At 42.6% G+C, this 15,214-nt stretch overlaps 1 protein-coding gene and 1 long non-coding RNA gene across 7 annotated transcripts in view; one reads left to right on the top strand and one right to left on the bottom strand.

Moving 5' to 3' along the window:
- The window catches only part of CCDC13 (coiled-coil domain containing 13), a 29,724-nt gene extending 15,577 nt beyond the window's left edge, over positions 1–14,147 (top strand). For 5 of the 6 annotated variants that reach the window (XM_015853009.2, XM_015853007.1, XM_015853008.1 and 2 more), the window contains 8 exons: positions 768–944; positions 1,826–2,032; positions 2,605–2,741; positions 4,675–4,758; positions 5,511–5,639; positions 7,861–8,015; positions 10,819–10,933; positions 11,462–14,147. In XM_015853009.2, coding sequence (XP_015708495.1) covers positions 768–944; positions 1,826–2,032; positions 2,605–2,741; positions 4,675–4,758; positions 5,511–5,639; positions 7,861–8,015; positions 10,819–10,933; positions 11,462–11,621 — 1,164 coding nt within the window. In that variant the 3' untranslated portion in view covers positions 11,622–14,147. The remainder of the gene's footprint in view (positions 1–767; positions 945–1,825; positions 2,033–2,604; positions 2,742–4,674; positions 4,759–5,510; positions 5,640–7,860; positions 8,016–10,818; positions 10,934–11,461) is intronic. The other variant, XM_032442810.1, reaches the window with a different exon arrangement.
- Positions 11,164–12,374, bottom strand: LOC107308842. Its single transcript, XR_001552935.2, has 2 exons — positions 12,261–12,374; positions 11,164–11,514 (listed from the first exon to the last, which is right to left on the bottom strand). It is a non-coding gene; the product is annotated as an uncharacterized LOC107308842 (long non-coding RNA).
- Positions 14,148–15,214: the final 1,067 nt, after the last annotated feature.

Here is a 15,214-nt window from a genome sequence, read left to right as displayed (position 1 = left end):
CACAGGGGCTGTGGTGTGAGGCGTCAGCTAGCAAAGTAAGTTTCCCTGAAGTCTTTTCTTGCATTCACTTCTCTAAAAGTCACCTGACACCATTCCAGAGCTTAATTAGTTGCCACCACAATTTAACTGTGCAGTAGAATGAGCAGTGGGATAATACACACCTTTTACTCAGCTGTGAGAATGAAAAAGATTTATAGCCACGGGCATGCAGCACTGGGAAGGTTTCCCTTGATAACTGTAATCTGCGTGGCTTCACTCTGCCTTTGTGTTTCAGGCTCCACTCCCCCAAATTCCTTGCACTTGTCCATTTCTACAAGACTATTAGAGTGCTCTCTGACCAGTTCCAACTAGGTGAAGGCATGGCTCAGGAGACAACATATACCAGGCGCTGCTTCTAGTAGGCACTCTGACATCACCAGCCTGTATCTGGAAGTAAGGAAGTTTCCCCATGGAGGATAATGAAGCAAATGAAAGAGCAGAAGCATGCAGAATTACACAGTAACACAAACGTATTGTGTGCCTCCTGACATACTGAATAAACCTTGTTTACTTGTGTTTCTGATCAGACTGATCTTTTTTTGATGGTGGCAAACAGATGAGCAGCGCTATTTATAATTTCTATTTATTTAGGAGAGATTTGATATGTCATTGCCTTTTTTCTTCCAGTTCTTCCAGGCAATTTGTGACTCTTTTTGCTTACCAAAGTATGCAAGGCTTGGTGACAGGCTATAACTGTCATTTCCTCTGATATGTTTGCTTCACTGCAGAAACTCACTGTGGAACATGATGCTCTCCAAAAAAATCATGAGGAAGTGAAAAAAATCCTCGATGCAACAAAAGCCAGGAACAAAGTGCTGTGTGGCGAAGTGAAAACCTTGAAAGGACAGATCGCAACCCTGCTGGAGAAAGGAAAACACGATGATGAGCTCATCGATGCCTTACTGGTATTGCCCTTGCAGTCATCCCTCTTTCTATAAATGATGAAATGTGGCGTCATTTAAAGACACAGTGACACAACCTTAGGGTATACAGGAACTGATGGATCAAATCGTGATGGCCAGAGGTTTCACGATTAGCTAAAGCCCTTCTACATTTTGAATCAGGTTACATGAAGGCTACAGAACACTACCAGGGGTGACAGCTGTAATCGAATGGCTCTAAGCTGTAAACATTGTAAAGGAACATTTTGCAGAATGATGGAAATAGGAAAGTCAAGTAGTTAGAGAAAGGGCTTCTTGCCTGACTCAGAAAGCTGGACTGATCTCAGACTAGTTTTTACATTGTGTTTTTTTTAATCTGAGGATGCCTGCAGTCTTACACTTTAATTTGTTGTGTTACACAACCCAAAACATGAAAACTGAACCATGAGTACTACACTGTAGGCACATGTGGTTGCAGTAGCTGAAGCTAAGAGGATATGGTGCCTTCAAAATTAGGAGTGCTAAATGGGGACCCAAGATGGAGTCGTGCTTAAATATGTGCCCACTGTCATGATCTTGAAGAGATGTTTCTCTCAGTTGCTTGGATCTTTCTAACTTGAACCATCTTGTTGCTAAAGCCTTGATATGACCAGTGAGGAAGGACTGTCCTTACCCAGCAGAACACATCTGGACATTAGAAGTAGATGTGCTGTGCAATTCTTTTAATGTTTATCTACTTAGGGAAGACAAGGTGATCTCACACTTAAAACATAGTGGACCAAATTCTTTCTTGCCCTAGCACTCATAAATGGGTATTTTTCTTGGATGATCTAAACTATGCACAGAATCTTACTAATCATCGTGTACAAAAATGTATATCTCATTCATTATTTCTCTTTTATCAGAGCCAGCAGAAACAAATGCAGGAAATCTTAAAGCACATGAGCCAGCAGGATGAGAAGAACAAAGAATCCCAGCAGTTGCTAGGACAGCACTTGAACAATGAGGCTCAGAAACAAAACTGCCTTATAGAGCAACTCAGGCAGATGGTGGCTGAACGAGAAGCAAAGGTTAAAGAGCTGGAAGAGGAGATTGGGCAACTCGCACTTCAGGTAGTCAGAAGAGTTCATTGTACAGATTAAAGAATCAGAAAGGTTGGATGCTAATGGACTAGTATGTTAAGATGTCTTCAACAAGATGGTACTCTTGCACAGGCATAGGAATTGAGATGCAGTCCACTAACATATCAAAGGCTTCTGTGCTCTGATTTTGTTAAGAGTATCTAGATATCCAGTTCCCATAGATATAAAACCCTTGTAGGGTTATGGTGAGGTTATGAATCTGTCAGATACCTTGGAAATGGGGGCTGGAATGTTGAATCCAAGATAAATGTTAAGATAGAGACACAAACCAACCATACTAGCAGTGGTGGTGCTGCACTGTAGGTTCTCTAGTGACACTGTGTATAACCTATGATTTTATATGAAACTGCACTTTTTACTGACATTTGCTTTGTTTCTGTTCTGCAATGATTAGAAACTAAAGAAAATTTTCTGAGCAGGTTCTGTAAATTAAAAGTTCTGGCATGCTTCTAGCAATAGTCACAATCTGCTGATCAGACATTGATGCAGCTCTTTCTCTTTAACTGTGTAATTGGTTTTGTAACCTGCTTCAACATTAACAGAAGAAATCTGCCCATCAAGGGGACAATTCAGGAGCTGTTGTTACACCACCCTCTGCACACTCAGAAGATCTATATCTTTCTGGGCTTAAGCCTCTGACATCAGCCGGCGATCAGGTTGGAAGGATTGCATCTGCTCGGTAAGAAGACCCTAATGCCAGTCTTTAAATATTGCTGTGAGTTATTCAGAAGCATGGCTTTCCCAGACAACTTTATCAGGCCACTAGTGCTGTGTGCCAATGGTTGTGGCAGGCTGTTTACGGTATATGGGAATCTGTAATTGCATTGTCTCTTGGACATTTGTCTTGGAACAGAAGAGGATACACAGGCTTGCAGACATTACTACATTTGGCATGATGGTAGTGCAGCTAATTCTCTTCCTCCAGCTTGGATAATGCTTATGTGGTTAGCTTAAGTGCCTGTGATTCTGTTCTCTTAGGAGAAACAGGGCTTCTAATGAGCAGCATTCTGAAAATAGGGTGGCAAATTAATACACAACTCCATTTTAGGTAAATAGTACATCACCAGTGCATTGCTTAAATCAATAAAGGTGCTTTGAGTAGTGTTTCCTTGCAGAAATGTTGAAAACACACCACACTGTTTACTCTTAACAAGCATCCTTTTAAAAGTCTTACTGAAGTCCTTGTAAGTTATGCTCATCTTAATACAATTCTCTGATTTTTGTTCATGCTGATGAGGCTGTGGCTCACCCTGACTCTTTGAAGCTACCGTAACACCAGCTGTATTTTTCCATTTAAAATGCTGGGTTTGTTGCTGAGGAGGAGCTGAGATGGGTGTTCTCAGAAGGAGTAAACTTTTTAGCAAGTTAAAGTGGCAACTCGTTTCTCTTATGAAACCTTAACTAGACAACCACATTACTTCAGACACAAAGACTGACTTGAAAATTGCCAGATTCCTCCCTGTGTCTAAGCAGAACATTATCACAGAACTAAAAAAAGTCTCTTTGGAGTGTTCTGAAATGGGAGTTAGAACAGGATCCTTAATTGAAAGTTTCTCTCGCAGAGTGGTATCATCTCCAGGGTTCTGCACTCCCAGTTGGCTTTATTCTCTGACTTGTAACTTCACAGATGTAATATTCTCATGGGGCAAATCTATGTTCTATCCACTTATTTTTTTCTTTTGCCAGTTACTTCAAATGTCTGGTGATAGTAAGCAGGCGGGTGAGCATGAAAGCTGGGCTGGGTAAAGGCATTGTTAGGAGCCCTAAAGTGCAATGCATAAATTACTACTTGTGCATGTAGCTTATGTTGTTCTGGCCAATGGCTGGTGTCAGGTGGGCAACGAGGGAGTCTGAATCTGCAAGAGCTGTTAATAATGCGGTCAGCAGGGCTCACTCAATTCCATTAACTTTAATATGCCGATGAAACATCTATTCCATTTTACTTTAGTGAATCATCTTTTCCTATCAAGAAAGATGAAATGAAAAATGCTATAAATAGGATCTAAAGCCCCTTGGAGACATTCAAGTTAAAATCTGCAGCTTTAGACTGGGCCACGTCTGTCATTACCAACCTTCAGTTGGTTTTGGGGTGGGTTAACCAGTCACAGCCTAGATGGCTGTTCCACTATATTAAGGCTTTATCCATTGTTAGCTGCAGCTTAAAGACCAGAAAACATGGGCTACATCTACAGGGAATTACCTTTAGATGGCTGAACTCAAGAATTAAAGTTCTACATCTTGTTGTGGAACAGGGGTTAGGTTGGTTCTGGTGGTTCTGCTCACCAGTTGCCCTGTGGCAACTCTTGACATCCGTATGCTATGACGTTGTGGTACAAAATGCTGGCATGAGGTGCCAGCAAAGTACCCTCAGAAGCACAGAGATAAAAAACCAAGCTTCATTTTTTGTACATGGAACACTCAGGGTGTTTTTGCAGTGTGTTGTGGGGTTAGATAGCAAGTTGAGCTATGGTGCGTGCACATCCTGTGTGGTACCCCCTAGGAGGCTCTAGCAGGCTCTCCCCCGCAAGGCAGAAATAAACACAGAAAATCAGACTTCTTGGAGGACTGCCCTCTGTAGAGGTCAGTGTTTAACAAAGTTTTCTTTCTTTTAGCACCGTGTCCAGAATGGGCCATACGCTTATAGAATCAGCAGCTACCAAACCTTCCCTTCTCAATAGCAACATCACACCTGGAAGGTATGTGTGTCGGCTTATCTGAAACAAGAGAGAACCTGTTGTACTCCACAAGCTGCTGGCAGCCTTTAGCTGCCTTGTTTTAGTAATGGCAGCTTCTTTTGCCATCTGATACTGTCAGTGGGTTTTGACAAAGGCTGCGGTGTCTTCTTGCTGTCTTGCTTTTTTAATCAGTTGCTAGTTTTATGGCCCATTTTTTCCATTTTTCATCCCTCAGACGCCAAAGTTTCTCCTGTTTTTGGCTCTAAGGGAGATGTTCCTGAATACTCCTGTCTGGAGATGTAAGAGGAGAAATGCAGTACATAACAATGGGACATGTGGAGGAAGTTTCCCTTCGTTTCATTGCATATTAGGAACAAGAAAGGCCATTTTACTAATGCTGCCTGAAGGCTTTCAGTTAGAGAAAATCGATACCATGCCATTAAATAGCCTGGTGTAGCACTTTGGAGAATCCTTATGTAGGCTTCTCTTACTTTGGCAGCAGCTGAGGGAAGAGAGTCTGTAAACTGATGGCAGGGGAAGTTTGTTTTCATGGGTGATGGGAAAGGAGAGCACTGTTGCAAAAGATTTGCTTTGGTTCCACATATTCCATATATTGTGGTGTGGGGACTGATACCGGGGGGAGGTAGTGATCCTAGCAGTGCATTCTGACTGGGTCTTCAGGCAAGTGTATTTTGATATGTTTTTTCAGATGCTGCCATTTCTTTCATTCATGAAATGGGAAACAGATTCTTTTATGCTTCTGCTGCTTTTAGGCTTGCTGGCAATGACAGCCTGGATTTCAAAGTGCTGCAGACACAGATCACGGAGCACAAGGCCCTGTGCCAGGCTGCAGAAGTGGAGAGAGACAGGCTCCTGGAGCTGGTCACTGTGCTGCAGAAAAGGTAGCGGCTGATTCTGGCTGTGTCCTGTATGGGATGCTATGCTTCCACTTCCACTCCACTCAGGAGTGGCTGAGACACATGAGAGTCTGTGCCATGCTGTCCACATGAGCTGCAAGTGTTATACATCCCTTAAATAGTGGCTTTTCAAATTCTTCTGCTCAATTTCACTGCCTAATTGTTTCATTTTTTTTATTTATTCCCTTAAAGTGCAGAAAAAATTGAGTCATCTTCAAGCCTGCTACACTTAGATAAAACTGGAGTTGGTGTATTTATGTATGTATAGCATTACTGAGGCAGCAGTATTATTCATCAGTATGAAATATTGTTATTATAACCCAACTTCTGTTTGAGAAGCATTTCACATTCTCTTAAGTTTCACCTTTTGAACGAATTTCTTCTGGTTTAACTGTAGCATAGAAGTGATATTTTTGTTCTCATTATTCAATTCAATTTGAGACAAGGTTAAAATCAAGCTATGCTTTCGGAGGGCAAGCAAAGCAATCTTTTCTCTTTACAAACCATTCAGCCACTGACTTTTTCTCAGTCAGAGAGTGTGTAGCATCTCATTCCCAAATCTCTATTCCAGCTTTAAGAAGATAAATTTTTCTCTATGTTTTTGAAAACATTAAGAACTATTTACTTGCTTGCTTGATTTTACACTTGTTGTCATTTCTTGCTTATCTAATTTTTGTTCTGTACAATTAATCACAGTCAAACAAACACCTTTACCACAGTTATAACAATATATATCAGCTCCTGTGCTTTTAAGGAATAAGTCCTAGAAATATGCGCTGGGATCATTTTGTTCATATCTGTAAGCCCAGTGACTTTAATAGAGCTATGCCATCAGATGAGGGTGGAGGTGTGAGTGATTGCTGAACTGGGGCCATTGTGAATACAGGATAATGAAGAATGCAGAGGCAATGAAATGCACAATTATAAGTAAAATATACCACAGACTGATGATTCAGCAGCTCCACAGTTATCACACATTTATCAAGAGCTCCTGCAGGTAAAGTAAATTTTGTGAGAATGTATGTAATAATTCTTGGAAGACCTCAGAATAATATAACATCCAGTTATATTTCAACATGAATATATGTAAAAAAAGGGAGGCGTTCCTCTTCTCCCCTTCCTCTGTTGCAGTATAGGTCAACAAAGCTCAAGGAATGTATGCAATACTTAAGCCAAGAGGAGAGCACTGGGAGTGGTTACACAAGTAGGGTTTTTTTTACAGCAGACTTATAACTTAAGACTGTATTTCACAGCTGTTTACTGCAGAGCAGAACATACTGTCAGAACACACCGCATTGTTAACAGGTTGTAGGATTGGACCCTACTTCAGGAAGGGGAAAAGCTAAAGCAAGATTTCAGTTTGCTGCTCATATTGGTGGAAGATTTCATAAAACCCATCGAGTCTTGGTTTTTTTCTCCCCTGTTTGTTGTATCTGGATGCTATGGGAACACCTGGTCAAACGATAGTTTCATCAAGTCAAAACCACTGAGGAGAAATACAACTTCACATAGCTTGTCACCAGCATGGTAGTCCATTCAGGCTTCTCCCTAGCTTTAAATTTCTCTTCATTATTTGATGTCAGACTCTACCCCCAGGAGAAGCACCACTGACTGCATCTATGGGTGCATCTATGGGTTAATTCTCTAAGATGTTATGGGAGGTGAACAGAGAGGTAGTTTGCTCTTCCTTACCGTACTGCAGTGAGCCATTGCCTTCTCTTCCACTTTCTTCCTTCCACAGTGGTATCTAATGGCCAAGTTTATTAAAAGCAACATCTTCTTTTTGTGCTTGCAGATAACTGACGCAGAACAGCTGAATGCTAGGCAGTGTTTTTATAAACATTTTTTCTTTCCAAATTTCCTTCTCAGTGTTAAAAAAAAAATGCAGTTCTTTATTCCTGCAATAAAAGCTCTCTGCAGTTTGCCTGCTCATCTGAGTAGGAAGTTCACACCTAGTGAACTGGTGTTGAGGGATCTAGACAGCCTCTGCTAATGAACGTATTATTTATAATTATTCTCATTAGTTAATTCTGTTTTTCAAATTGAAAGGGTGTCATCTGAAAGAACTACGTTGAGATTTTCTGCATGGAAAACTCTCCCATTCCCTCTGTTGGGAGCTATGCAGAATGAAGTAGGATTCGGTGCTAAGCCTGGTTGATAACCACATAACTAAGCTTTGAACCACCTTTTTTATTTTGCATATCAGGATAGAAGAAGGCAGTGATAAAGTCCTGGAAACTGAGAAGAGACTTCAGGAAGAGCGGCGGCGATGTGTCATTTTGGAGCAGCAGCTTGAAAAACTACAAATGGAACCAGGAAGGATCACAAGTACACAGAAACCTCCCCTGAGGAGCAAAACAGGTGAGGTGCAGCTCTTACCTACAGCTTCGTCCCCCATCTCACCTCAGTGGTTAATAGACAGCAGCAACATTTGGACTAATCTCTCAAACCTACACAAGTGCTTGACCTTACACTCAGGGGTTTGGACCAGATCAGAGCAGTGGATTGATACCAAAGATGAAATCCTCACCACTCGTTGTTCAAGAGGACTCTGCCATAGATTTAAGTGGGACCAGGACTTTTGCAATATCTTGTTTTCATAGGGTTGGTGGTGGTCTACAGGAAGAACTGTGTCCCTGTTGTGACCACTGCCCTGTTCCCTTCACACTTCTGCCTGGGAGATTCATCTGAAGGTTAAGAGCAGAATTAAAGGACGCATCCCAATTTAAGGCCTGTCAGCATCTATGAAAAACTATTGCTGCTGATATAGTAATTAGATCCGGTGTAATTTATTATCCCATGAACGTGTTAATCTTCAGCTATAAATATGAAAGCCTTACTAGCATAGTTAAAGGAGGAGAATTCATGGTGGATGTCAAATTTTTATTTCCCTGATCAGATTCTTTTACTGCTTAAGGACTCTGATTCTGTAAAGTGTCTAAACCAATAAAATGACACATATTCTAAAGGAAACTTTTCCAGAAATTTCCATTTTTATATCTATTTTCGTAAAGTAAAAAGGGTTGAAATGCCCACAGACCAACAGTAGCTGTTTTAACTGTATTAACTGACACTGCATTAAGTGCTACAGAAAAATTTAGATCCCAATAGAGAGACTCCCTCCAGGAAACAGAAAGTTGCAATTTAGTGACCAGCACCATGTCAGACTGAAGAGGGTTTGGAAGCCAATTGCTGCAGCCTGTGGGCTGTAGGATATAGGGCATTTATTTTGATAGAAGAGGGTTGAGGGGCCTCACAGAAGTAGCATCATAGGGCTGTGATTCCCAGTAGGAGCTGGATGTAAGAGGTGTTGGAGCTCTGGGATGGTTTCTTCTGAGGAAGAAATCAGAATGTGTGTAGAGAAAGGCAGTAGGCAGGTGAGTTTGGGAATAAGCCATCAATGCCAGGCTTTCTCTTCTGACCTATTGCCTTAAATTGTATATTGGCATCTTGATGCTGTCTTCTAGAGGAGAAACTGACTGGTATTTAGAGCTTAAACTTTTATGCAACCTGGTTGTGTAAAGCATTTGGTTATCCTGGATGTGGCAAACTTATATTTCCCTTGCAACCTTAAACTGATACAGTGATAAACTCTTCGCGTTCAGAGCCATTTTGGCCAAGTACTGTTGTATAGTTTGGTAGCTCACCTCTGAGAGACTGGATCTTCAGAGCTGAAGGAGACAGGCTGTTCTTACCAGCTTGACGGGTCTCTTCTTACTAAATATTTCATTCATTAGCCATGTCTGCTTAAGGACTAAAAGCAAATGTAGAGAAGGATTGGCAGTAAGATTGGTGAGAAGAAATATGCTCTCTAAGACCATGAGATGAGGAGGTAACAGTCTTTCACCACAGCTGTTTGAAGAGAGCTCTGCCCTTTGTAATGTGCCAAAATTCTCTGGAGGTTATACAAAAAACAAGTCTACAAGGCTGTAATATAGCTCTTCAGCAAAGCATGTAGGTTATATAGATTCTTTCATGCCAGATAATCGAGGAAATAAGGAATGAAAACTTGAGCATAAAATATAGACTAGAGAACCCACTAATTATCATAATATTTTCTTTTTGAAAATGCAAAACTGGAGTGAGCTGATCTAATTGCTAATCTAACGTTCCTAGTCTCCTCAATTCAAGGGATGCTGAGTAGTTAGAAACAACTCAGTTGTGTTTTAAAATTAATGATGGTTTGGGGTTTTCTTTTCCTGCCTTATCCAAATATCTAATTAGCAAATAATAATCCCAGAGGAGAACGGGTAAGTAAAGGCAGGTTTTCCTCACTCCTGTGTAACACAGTGTCAAGTTCTAAACCACGTTATGGTTATAAAGTATAACCTGTCTCCTCATACATTTTTGTACTGAGTGTTCCTGGACCACGTTCTTCTAGATATTCCATATGAGAAGGATTCAGCGTTTTAACACTAAATTTACTTATTTGAAGGTATTTGCATTACAAGGGATTTTAAAGTAGAAAAGTGATACAGCAAGATGCTGAAATCACAGCACAAGCACAGTGTAGCAATTGCAAGATGCAGTTGAATCAAACATGGTTCACATTACTAGTCTAAGTATCTGTCTTCTCTGAGCCTCCTGCTCCTATACTGTCACCTAATGTTTTGGGCACTAGAATAATTTGGATTATTTTTCTTGCCTAGATAGGTAAATATACATATTACCTAACACACATTTAGCCCTGAAATGCGCATTCATCAGGCTTTAATTCTTCTGGAAGGAGATTAAAAGAAAACTATGTCCTATGTATTTACACTGTCCTCTTGGATATGCATAGAACTGTGCTTATTTATGGCCTCAAGTTGTGCCAAGATAAGTTTAGGCTGGACATTAGGAAACACTTCTTTACAGAAAGGGTAGTTAAACACTGGAATAGGCTCCCCAGGGAGGTGGCTGAGTCACCATCCCTGGATGTGTTTAAGAGCTGTTTGAATGTTGTGCTCAGGGATATGATTTAGCAGAGGGTTGTTATTGTTAAGGTACAATGGTTAGGCTGTGGTTGGACTTGATGATCTTCTAGGTATTTCCAACCTGGGTAATTCTATGATTCTATGCCTCAGTCACTGTTTCCTGTGATTTGTTTGAAGTCTCACAAGGTGAAAAATATTGTTTGTGTTGCTTGTTTTACTTACACTGCATTTTGTGATGAAATTCCCAGGCCAGTCTGCAGGTCAGTCAAGGCTGACCTTGAACATGAGTGATAGGAAGGAGCTCTCCGCAGCCCAGCTGTCCAAGCTGCCTCTAGAATCACAGATAGAGGAGCTCAGCACAAGGTATGGCTTCCTTTCCTCTATGCTGCATTACTGCCACTTTCTGTTTCAGTAGTAGCTCAGATTCATTGCGGTCCTCCTAGCAGTGATATTACCTATACTAGCTCCTTAGAAAGAAAACGAGCAAGCTGTACAAGTCACAGATCCTCTGGATTGAGTTTTCCTTTATCATTCTTATACCAACTGCCTAAAAATGATGCAGATACCCAGAAATGTAAAGCAACACAAAGCACTTCAAGAAAAACACCTTTATTTTTTTCTTTCCTTAGCTATTGATTGCAAGCTTATTGCTGGAAAAAAGAAATGGTCATCTTTAACAAAACATCTGAAAAGTATTTTTGTCTTCTAATAACTTTTTCTGTCTCTGAGAGAAAAGGAGCAAGTGTTTATAGGTCTGTTCTTTCTCATGGCTGGTACAAGATTACCAGAGAGCACCTGTTTCAGTGTTTTCTTCCCTGGAGCTGAAGCACTGTTCTAATTTGTTTTGAAGCTCCCAGGCTCACATGAAAGTTTCCTTTTGTTTCCTCATAGGCTTGTGATCCAGCTGGATGAGAATGAAGCTCTGAAGGCTGCTCTGGAGGCTACTGTGAGAAAGAAAGAGGAAGACTTTAAGCTGTACCAGGACACAATGGAACAAGTGAAGGATATCTTTCTACAGGCCATTCGGCAGCAGAAACAAGAGAAGAGTTAAGCAAGATATACAGAGCCCTCTGAACTGCAAAGAAAGGAGAGAAGCCAGGTGTTGTGTCCACGGATTGAAATGCACTGGAAGTGTAGTTTTGCATGTCACATCTCCAGCTTTTGCAGGAGAGGATGAGAGATGAAGATGGAATACAAACAGACTGAAGATTTTGCATGTTGGCAAATTTGGGCTGTAAAAGTTAGCAAGCAGGTGGCTGCACATGCCAGAGTTTGATGCAGTTTAGAGAGCTGCAATTCTGCAGAGTGATTTTGGACAAAGCCTCCCTAGTTTCATTTAAGAGAGGGCTCGATATTCATTACACTGCTGCCTTTATCAGCATATGAAGGAATTTGCCTTACAAAAGTTATGCCAGCCCCCTTCCAAAGCTCTGCCAGGAGCAAACTGAGTTCTCTTGTTATCAGCACACTGACACCGGTCTGCCTAAGGCTGTCTGTAGTACTTAAGTGCTGAGAGAATGGGTTAGCCTGCCCTGTGAATATCTGCAAGTGCACTTTCTAGACTCTCTATTGATCATCCCAGCTTCTTTCTTAGCTTGAACATATTGACAGAGGAGGTTTCTGAAACTCAATAGAGTTTGCCCTGGAAAGGAAAACTTTGCAGAGCACTCCTCCAATCAGTAAGACTTACCTTAAAATGCAGCTCCCTGTAATAGCTCGTTCCACATGAAACTGGCCGGCCTGGTTATGAATTCCCCAGTTTCTCTGCAGCCGTCCATCAGGCAGGTCTTGTTCTCATTAGAAAGAAGTGCTGAGTAGAACACAGGCAGCTTTATTACAGCAGAGGAGGGACTTTTGAAACTCTTACATCTCTGTCCTTTTCTCTTGCAGCAGGATGAGAGCACCAAACGCAAGCTAATAAGGCATGATAATGCAGCATGCCAGCAGAGAGCTAGCCTTGGGGATTACAAGCAAATAGAGAGCTAGTCATTTGTGAATAGTGCTGCCTTGTTTCTCAGATGAAAGTCTTTTGAAAACTCTTCTCTTTCTGCTTTGTTTTGTCAGCCTCTTTTTGTAAGCGTGAAGTTTGTCAGACTTTAACCCCAGCCATCACCATCCCAAAGCAGATTTGTGGACATGCCCCCCCCCTCTCCTCCCCTTCCAGAGGCATCAGAGGAAAGGCCATCTAACAACCCACAGTACACTCCTGTCAGTTGAGAAGTAAATCCTACACTGAGAGTTCAACAAAGTTTTGTCCAAGTGAGCTGCACTTCCTTTCTGTTCAGCTCCATCCCGATGATGCATGAGACAGCACAGACCAAAGGGAGTAACTCAGCCCACCTCCTGTAGGTATTTTCAGAGCCTGCAGCAGGGAGATCACCCAACAAACTGCCTGAGCTGTAGCAAAACGTGGGGGTTTTGCTATGCAGTGGCTGCTAAGCTCAGGCCTGCCAGCTCGCAGCTGGAGATTCTGATTTCGCTTACACTGAAGTGTGAATCAATAATATTTTCCCGTAAGTACATAAGAGGAAAACTGCTGTCCTTTCCAATGTGTGGTTGGCATTTGTGTCCTGTCCTCGTGATGCTCTCTAGCAAAATTCTTCCTGAGGTGGCAATGAATCAGCCCAGGAAACTCAGATGAGAAAATGGGAGTGCTAGAAGATACAGAACACATATGGCTTGATAGCATATGGTACAAACCTCCTAAGTGTTGCAACACTTGTTTCTTTAAGCATATGCTTGTTTGGGGTTGCACTGAAGCATTTTCTCCTTTTTTTCTGATGCACACAACCAGAAGATGCCTTGAAGGAGGAGGAAGAAGTAAGTCACAGTGAAACAGCGTATTTAGGGAGCCTACACCTGCATGTAACATTTCTCATGGCAATGTGCAATCTGTCTCCCATCACAGAGCACCAGGGATCTGAACTCAGGCCAAATTCTGCAGAGCTTCTCAGTTTTCACCTTAGTTTTGAGATAAATTCCCTTTGTATTTACCAGCAGAGTGACCCGACTTTGACTTCTGCCCACGCTGACCCTTGCAGCAGCTGATTCCCATTTTCTCAAGGTATGGGAGAGGCACAGCTCACACAGTTTTGTCAGTGAATTTGAGAAACCAAGTGAGATCTTTGAAGCAGCCCTAGCTCAGCTGCTGAGCCCCAAACCACTGCAAACACTGCAGAAACCCACACTGCAAGTCCTCAGACAGAGAAACTCCCCAAGCAATTTGGATGTGCTGTTTGAGCTATGTTTTTTATAAGGATGCAGCTGAGCATCTGAGAAAGCTCTGAGTTTTTTCAGTCTCTCTTTGCAGTTTTGATGACAACACTCCGTGCTACTGACACAGGCTGGTGGCAGGAACAGCCCTAAGGTGAATTCTTGCTGCAGGTATTTGAGGCTGTGGACTGTCCTCATTGGGATTCAGGCAGCTTTTAGCCACCGTGTGCTATGAACACAAATCCAAGGACCAAAGGTTGTTGCAGCAGAGCACTTCCATTAAGCAGCCAGAAAGTGCCTGACGGATACATCCCATTCTAAAAGTACAGCTGAGCCACTGAGAATAAATCCTGTTGACCTTTGATTAATTGTCAGCGTTTTCCTCTCAGCCTGTTACAAGCAGCCTTACCTACAGACAGCAAGCATTGCAAGAGTGAAGCCCACTGCCCCGGCTGGCAATAATGTGAATTAAGTTGCATTAGCACGGTTAAATATAGATGGAATCGACACGTGCAAGCTCTCCGTGCTTTGGGCTCTGCCGAGCCAAGCAGCAGAGGATCAGCCAGTAGGTCAAAGCTGATCCCACTGTAACTGCTCCAATTTAGAGCCATGGATTTGGGCTGCGGGTGGTGTGTGCTCTCCCCAGGCATTAAACCAGCAGGGGTTTTGCATTTGGGAGACAGTCGCTTTTTCAGGGCACCTGGTCACTTTGCTTTTTGGGAGCTTGGCAGCTCTTTGGAAAAGCTTAAGAAAAGGGAGATGGGAGGAGGAGGTGCATTTAACTCCTTTGCAGGGGGAAGTGGGGAGAAAGGGCCAAAAGCAAACTGCTTTGTCCACAGCCAACAGCTGCTGCTGCCCTGCAAGCACTGGGGGCATCGCCCTGTGCATGACATATGAATGAGCTTGAAATGGAAAAACCCCACAGCAGAGCCCCTGTGCTCTAAATTAAGCCACCGCTGAGCCAAGAGGGGTGTTGGGTTTCTCACTCATCCTCTCCCCTCCGAGCCCTGCTCAGAGCTGGCTGGTCCCACAGGGCAGGGCAGCCTGGCTCAACAAATGCCACCTCAATCCCCATGCATCTCCTCTTACAGAGCAAAGGCCCCAAACCCCATCTGCTGGCACAGGATATGAAGCCTTGGGTTTTAGAGTAGTTCATTTGTCAGCAAGAATAGTTATCATCTAGATTTTTTCAGGAAGGAAAGGGGATCGTGACAAGAAGGGCTGAAGGCAGCAGGCTTCAACTAGTGTGGGGTGTTGTCCTTGCCAAGCACTTCCCAGGGCAGCAGGAGATCCTGGGAGGGAGTGTGGGGCTTTGGTGGGATCACTGGGGGCCCAGGGGGGGCAGGCAGGACTGTTATGGGGGACTGAAGGGTGTAACGGGTGACCTGGGATTGAAGGTTGGGAAGGTGGATGGATGGATGGATGGATGGA

This window comes from Coturnix japonica, chromosome 2 (genome assembly GCF_001577835.2).
Source record: "Coturnix japonica isolate 7356 chromosome 2, Coturnix japonica 2.1, whole genome shotgun sequence".
NCBI classification, from domain to species: Eukaryota; Metazoa; Chordata; class Aves; order Galliformes; family Phasianidae; genus Coturnix; species Coturnix japonica.
The sequence above is the reverse complement of the archived record's forward strand: the minus strand, read 5'-3'. Positions and strand labels throughout refer to the sequence as shown.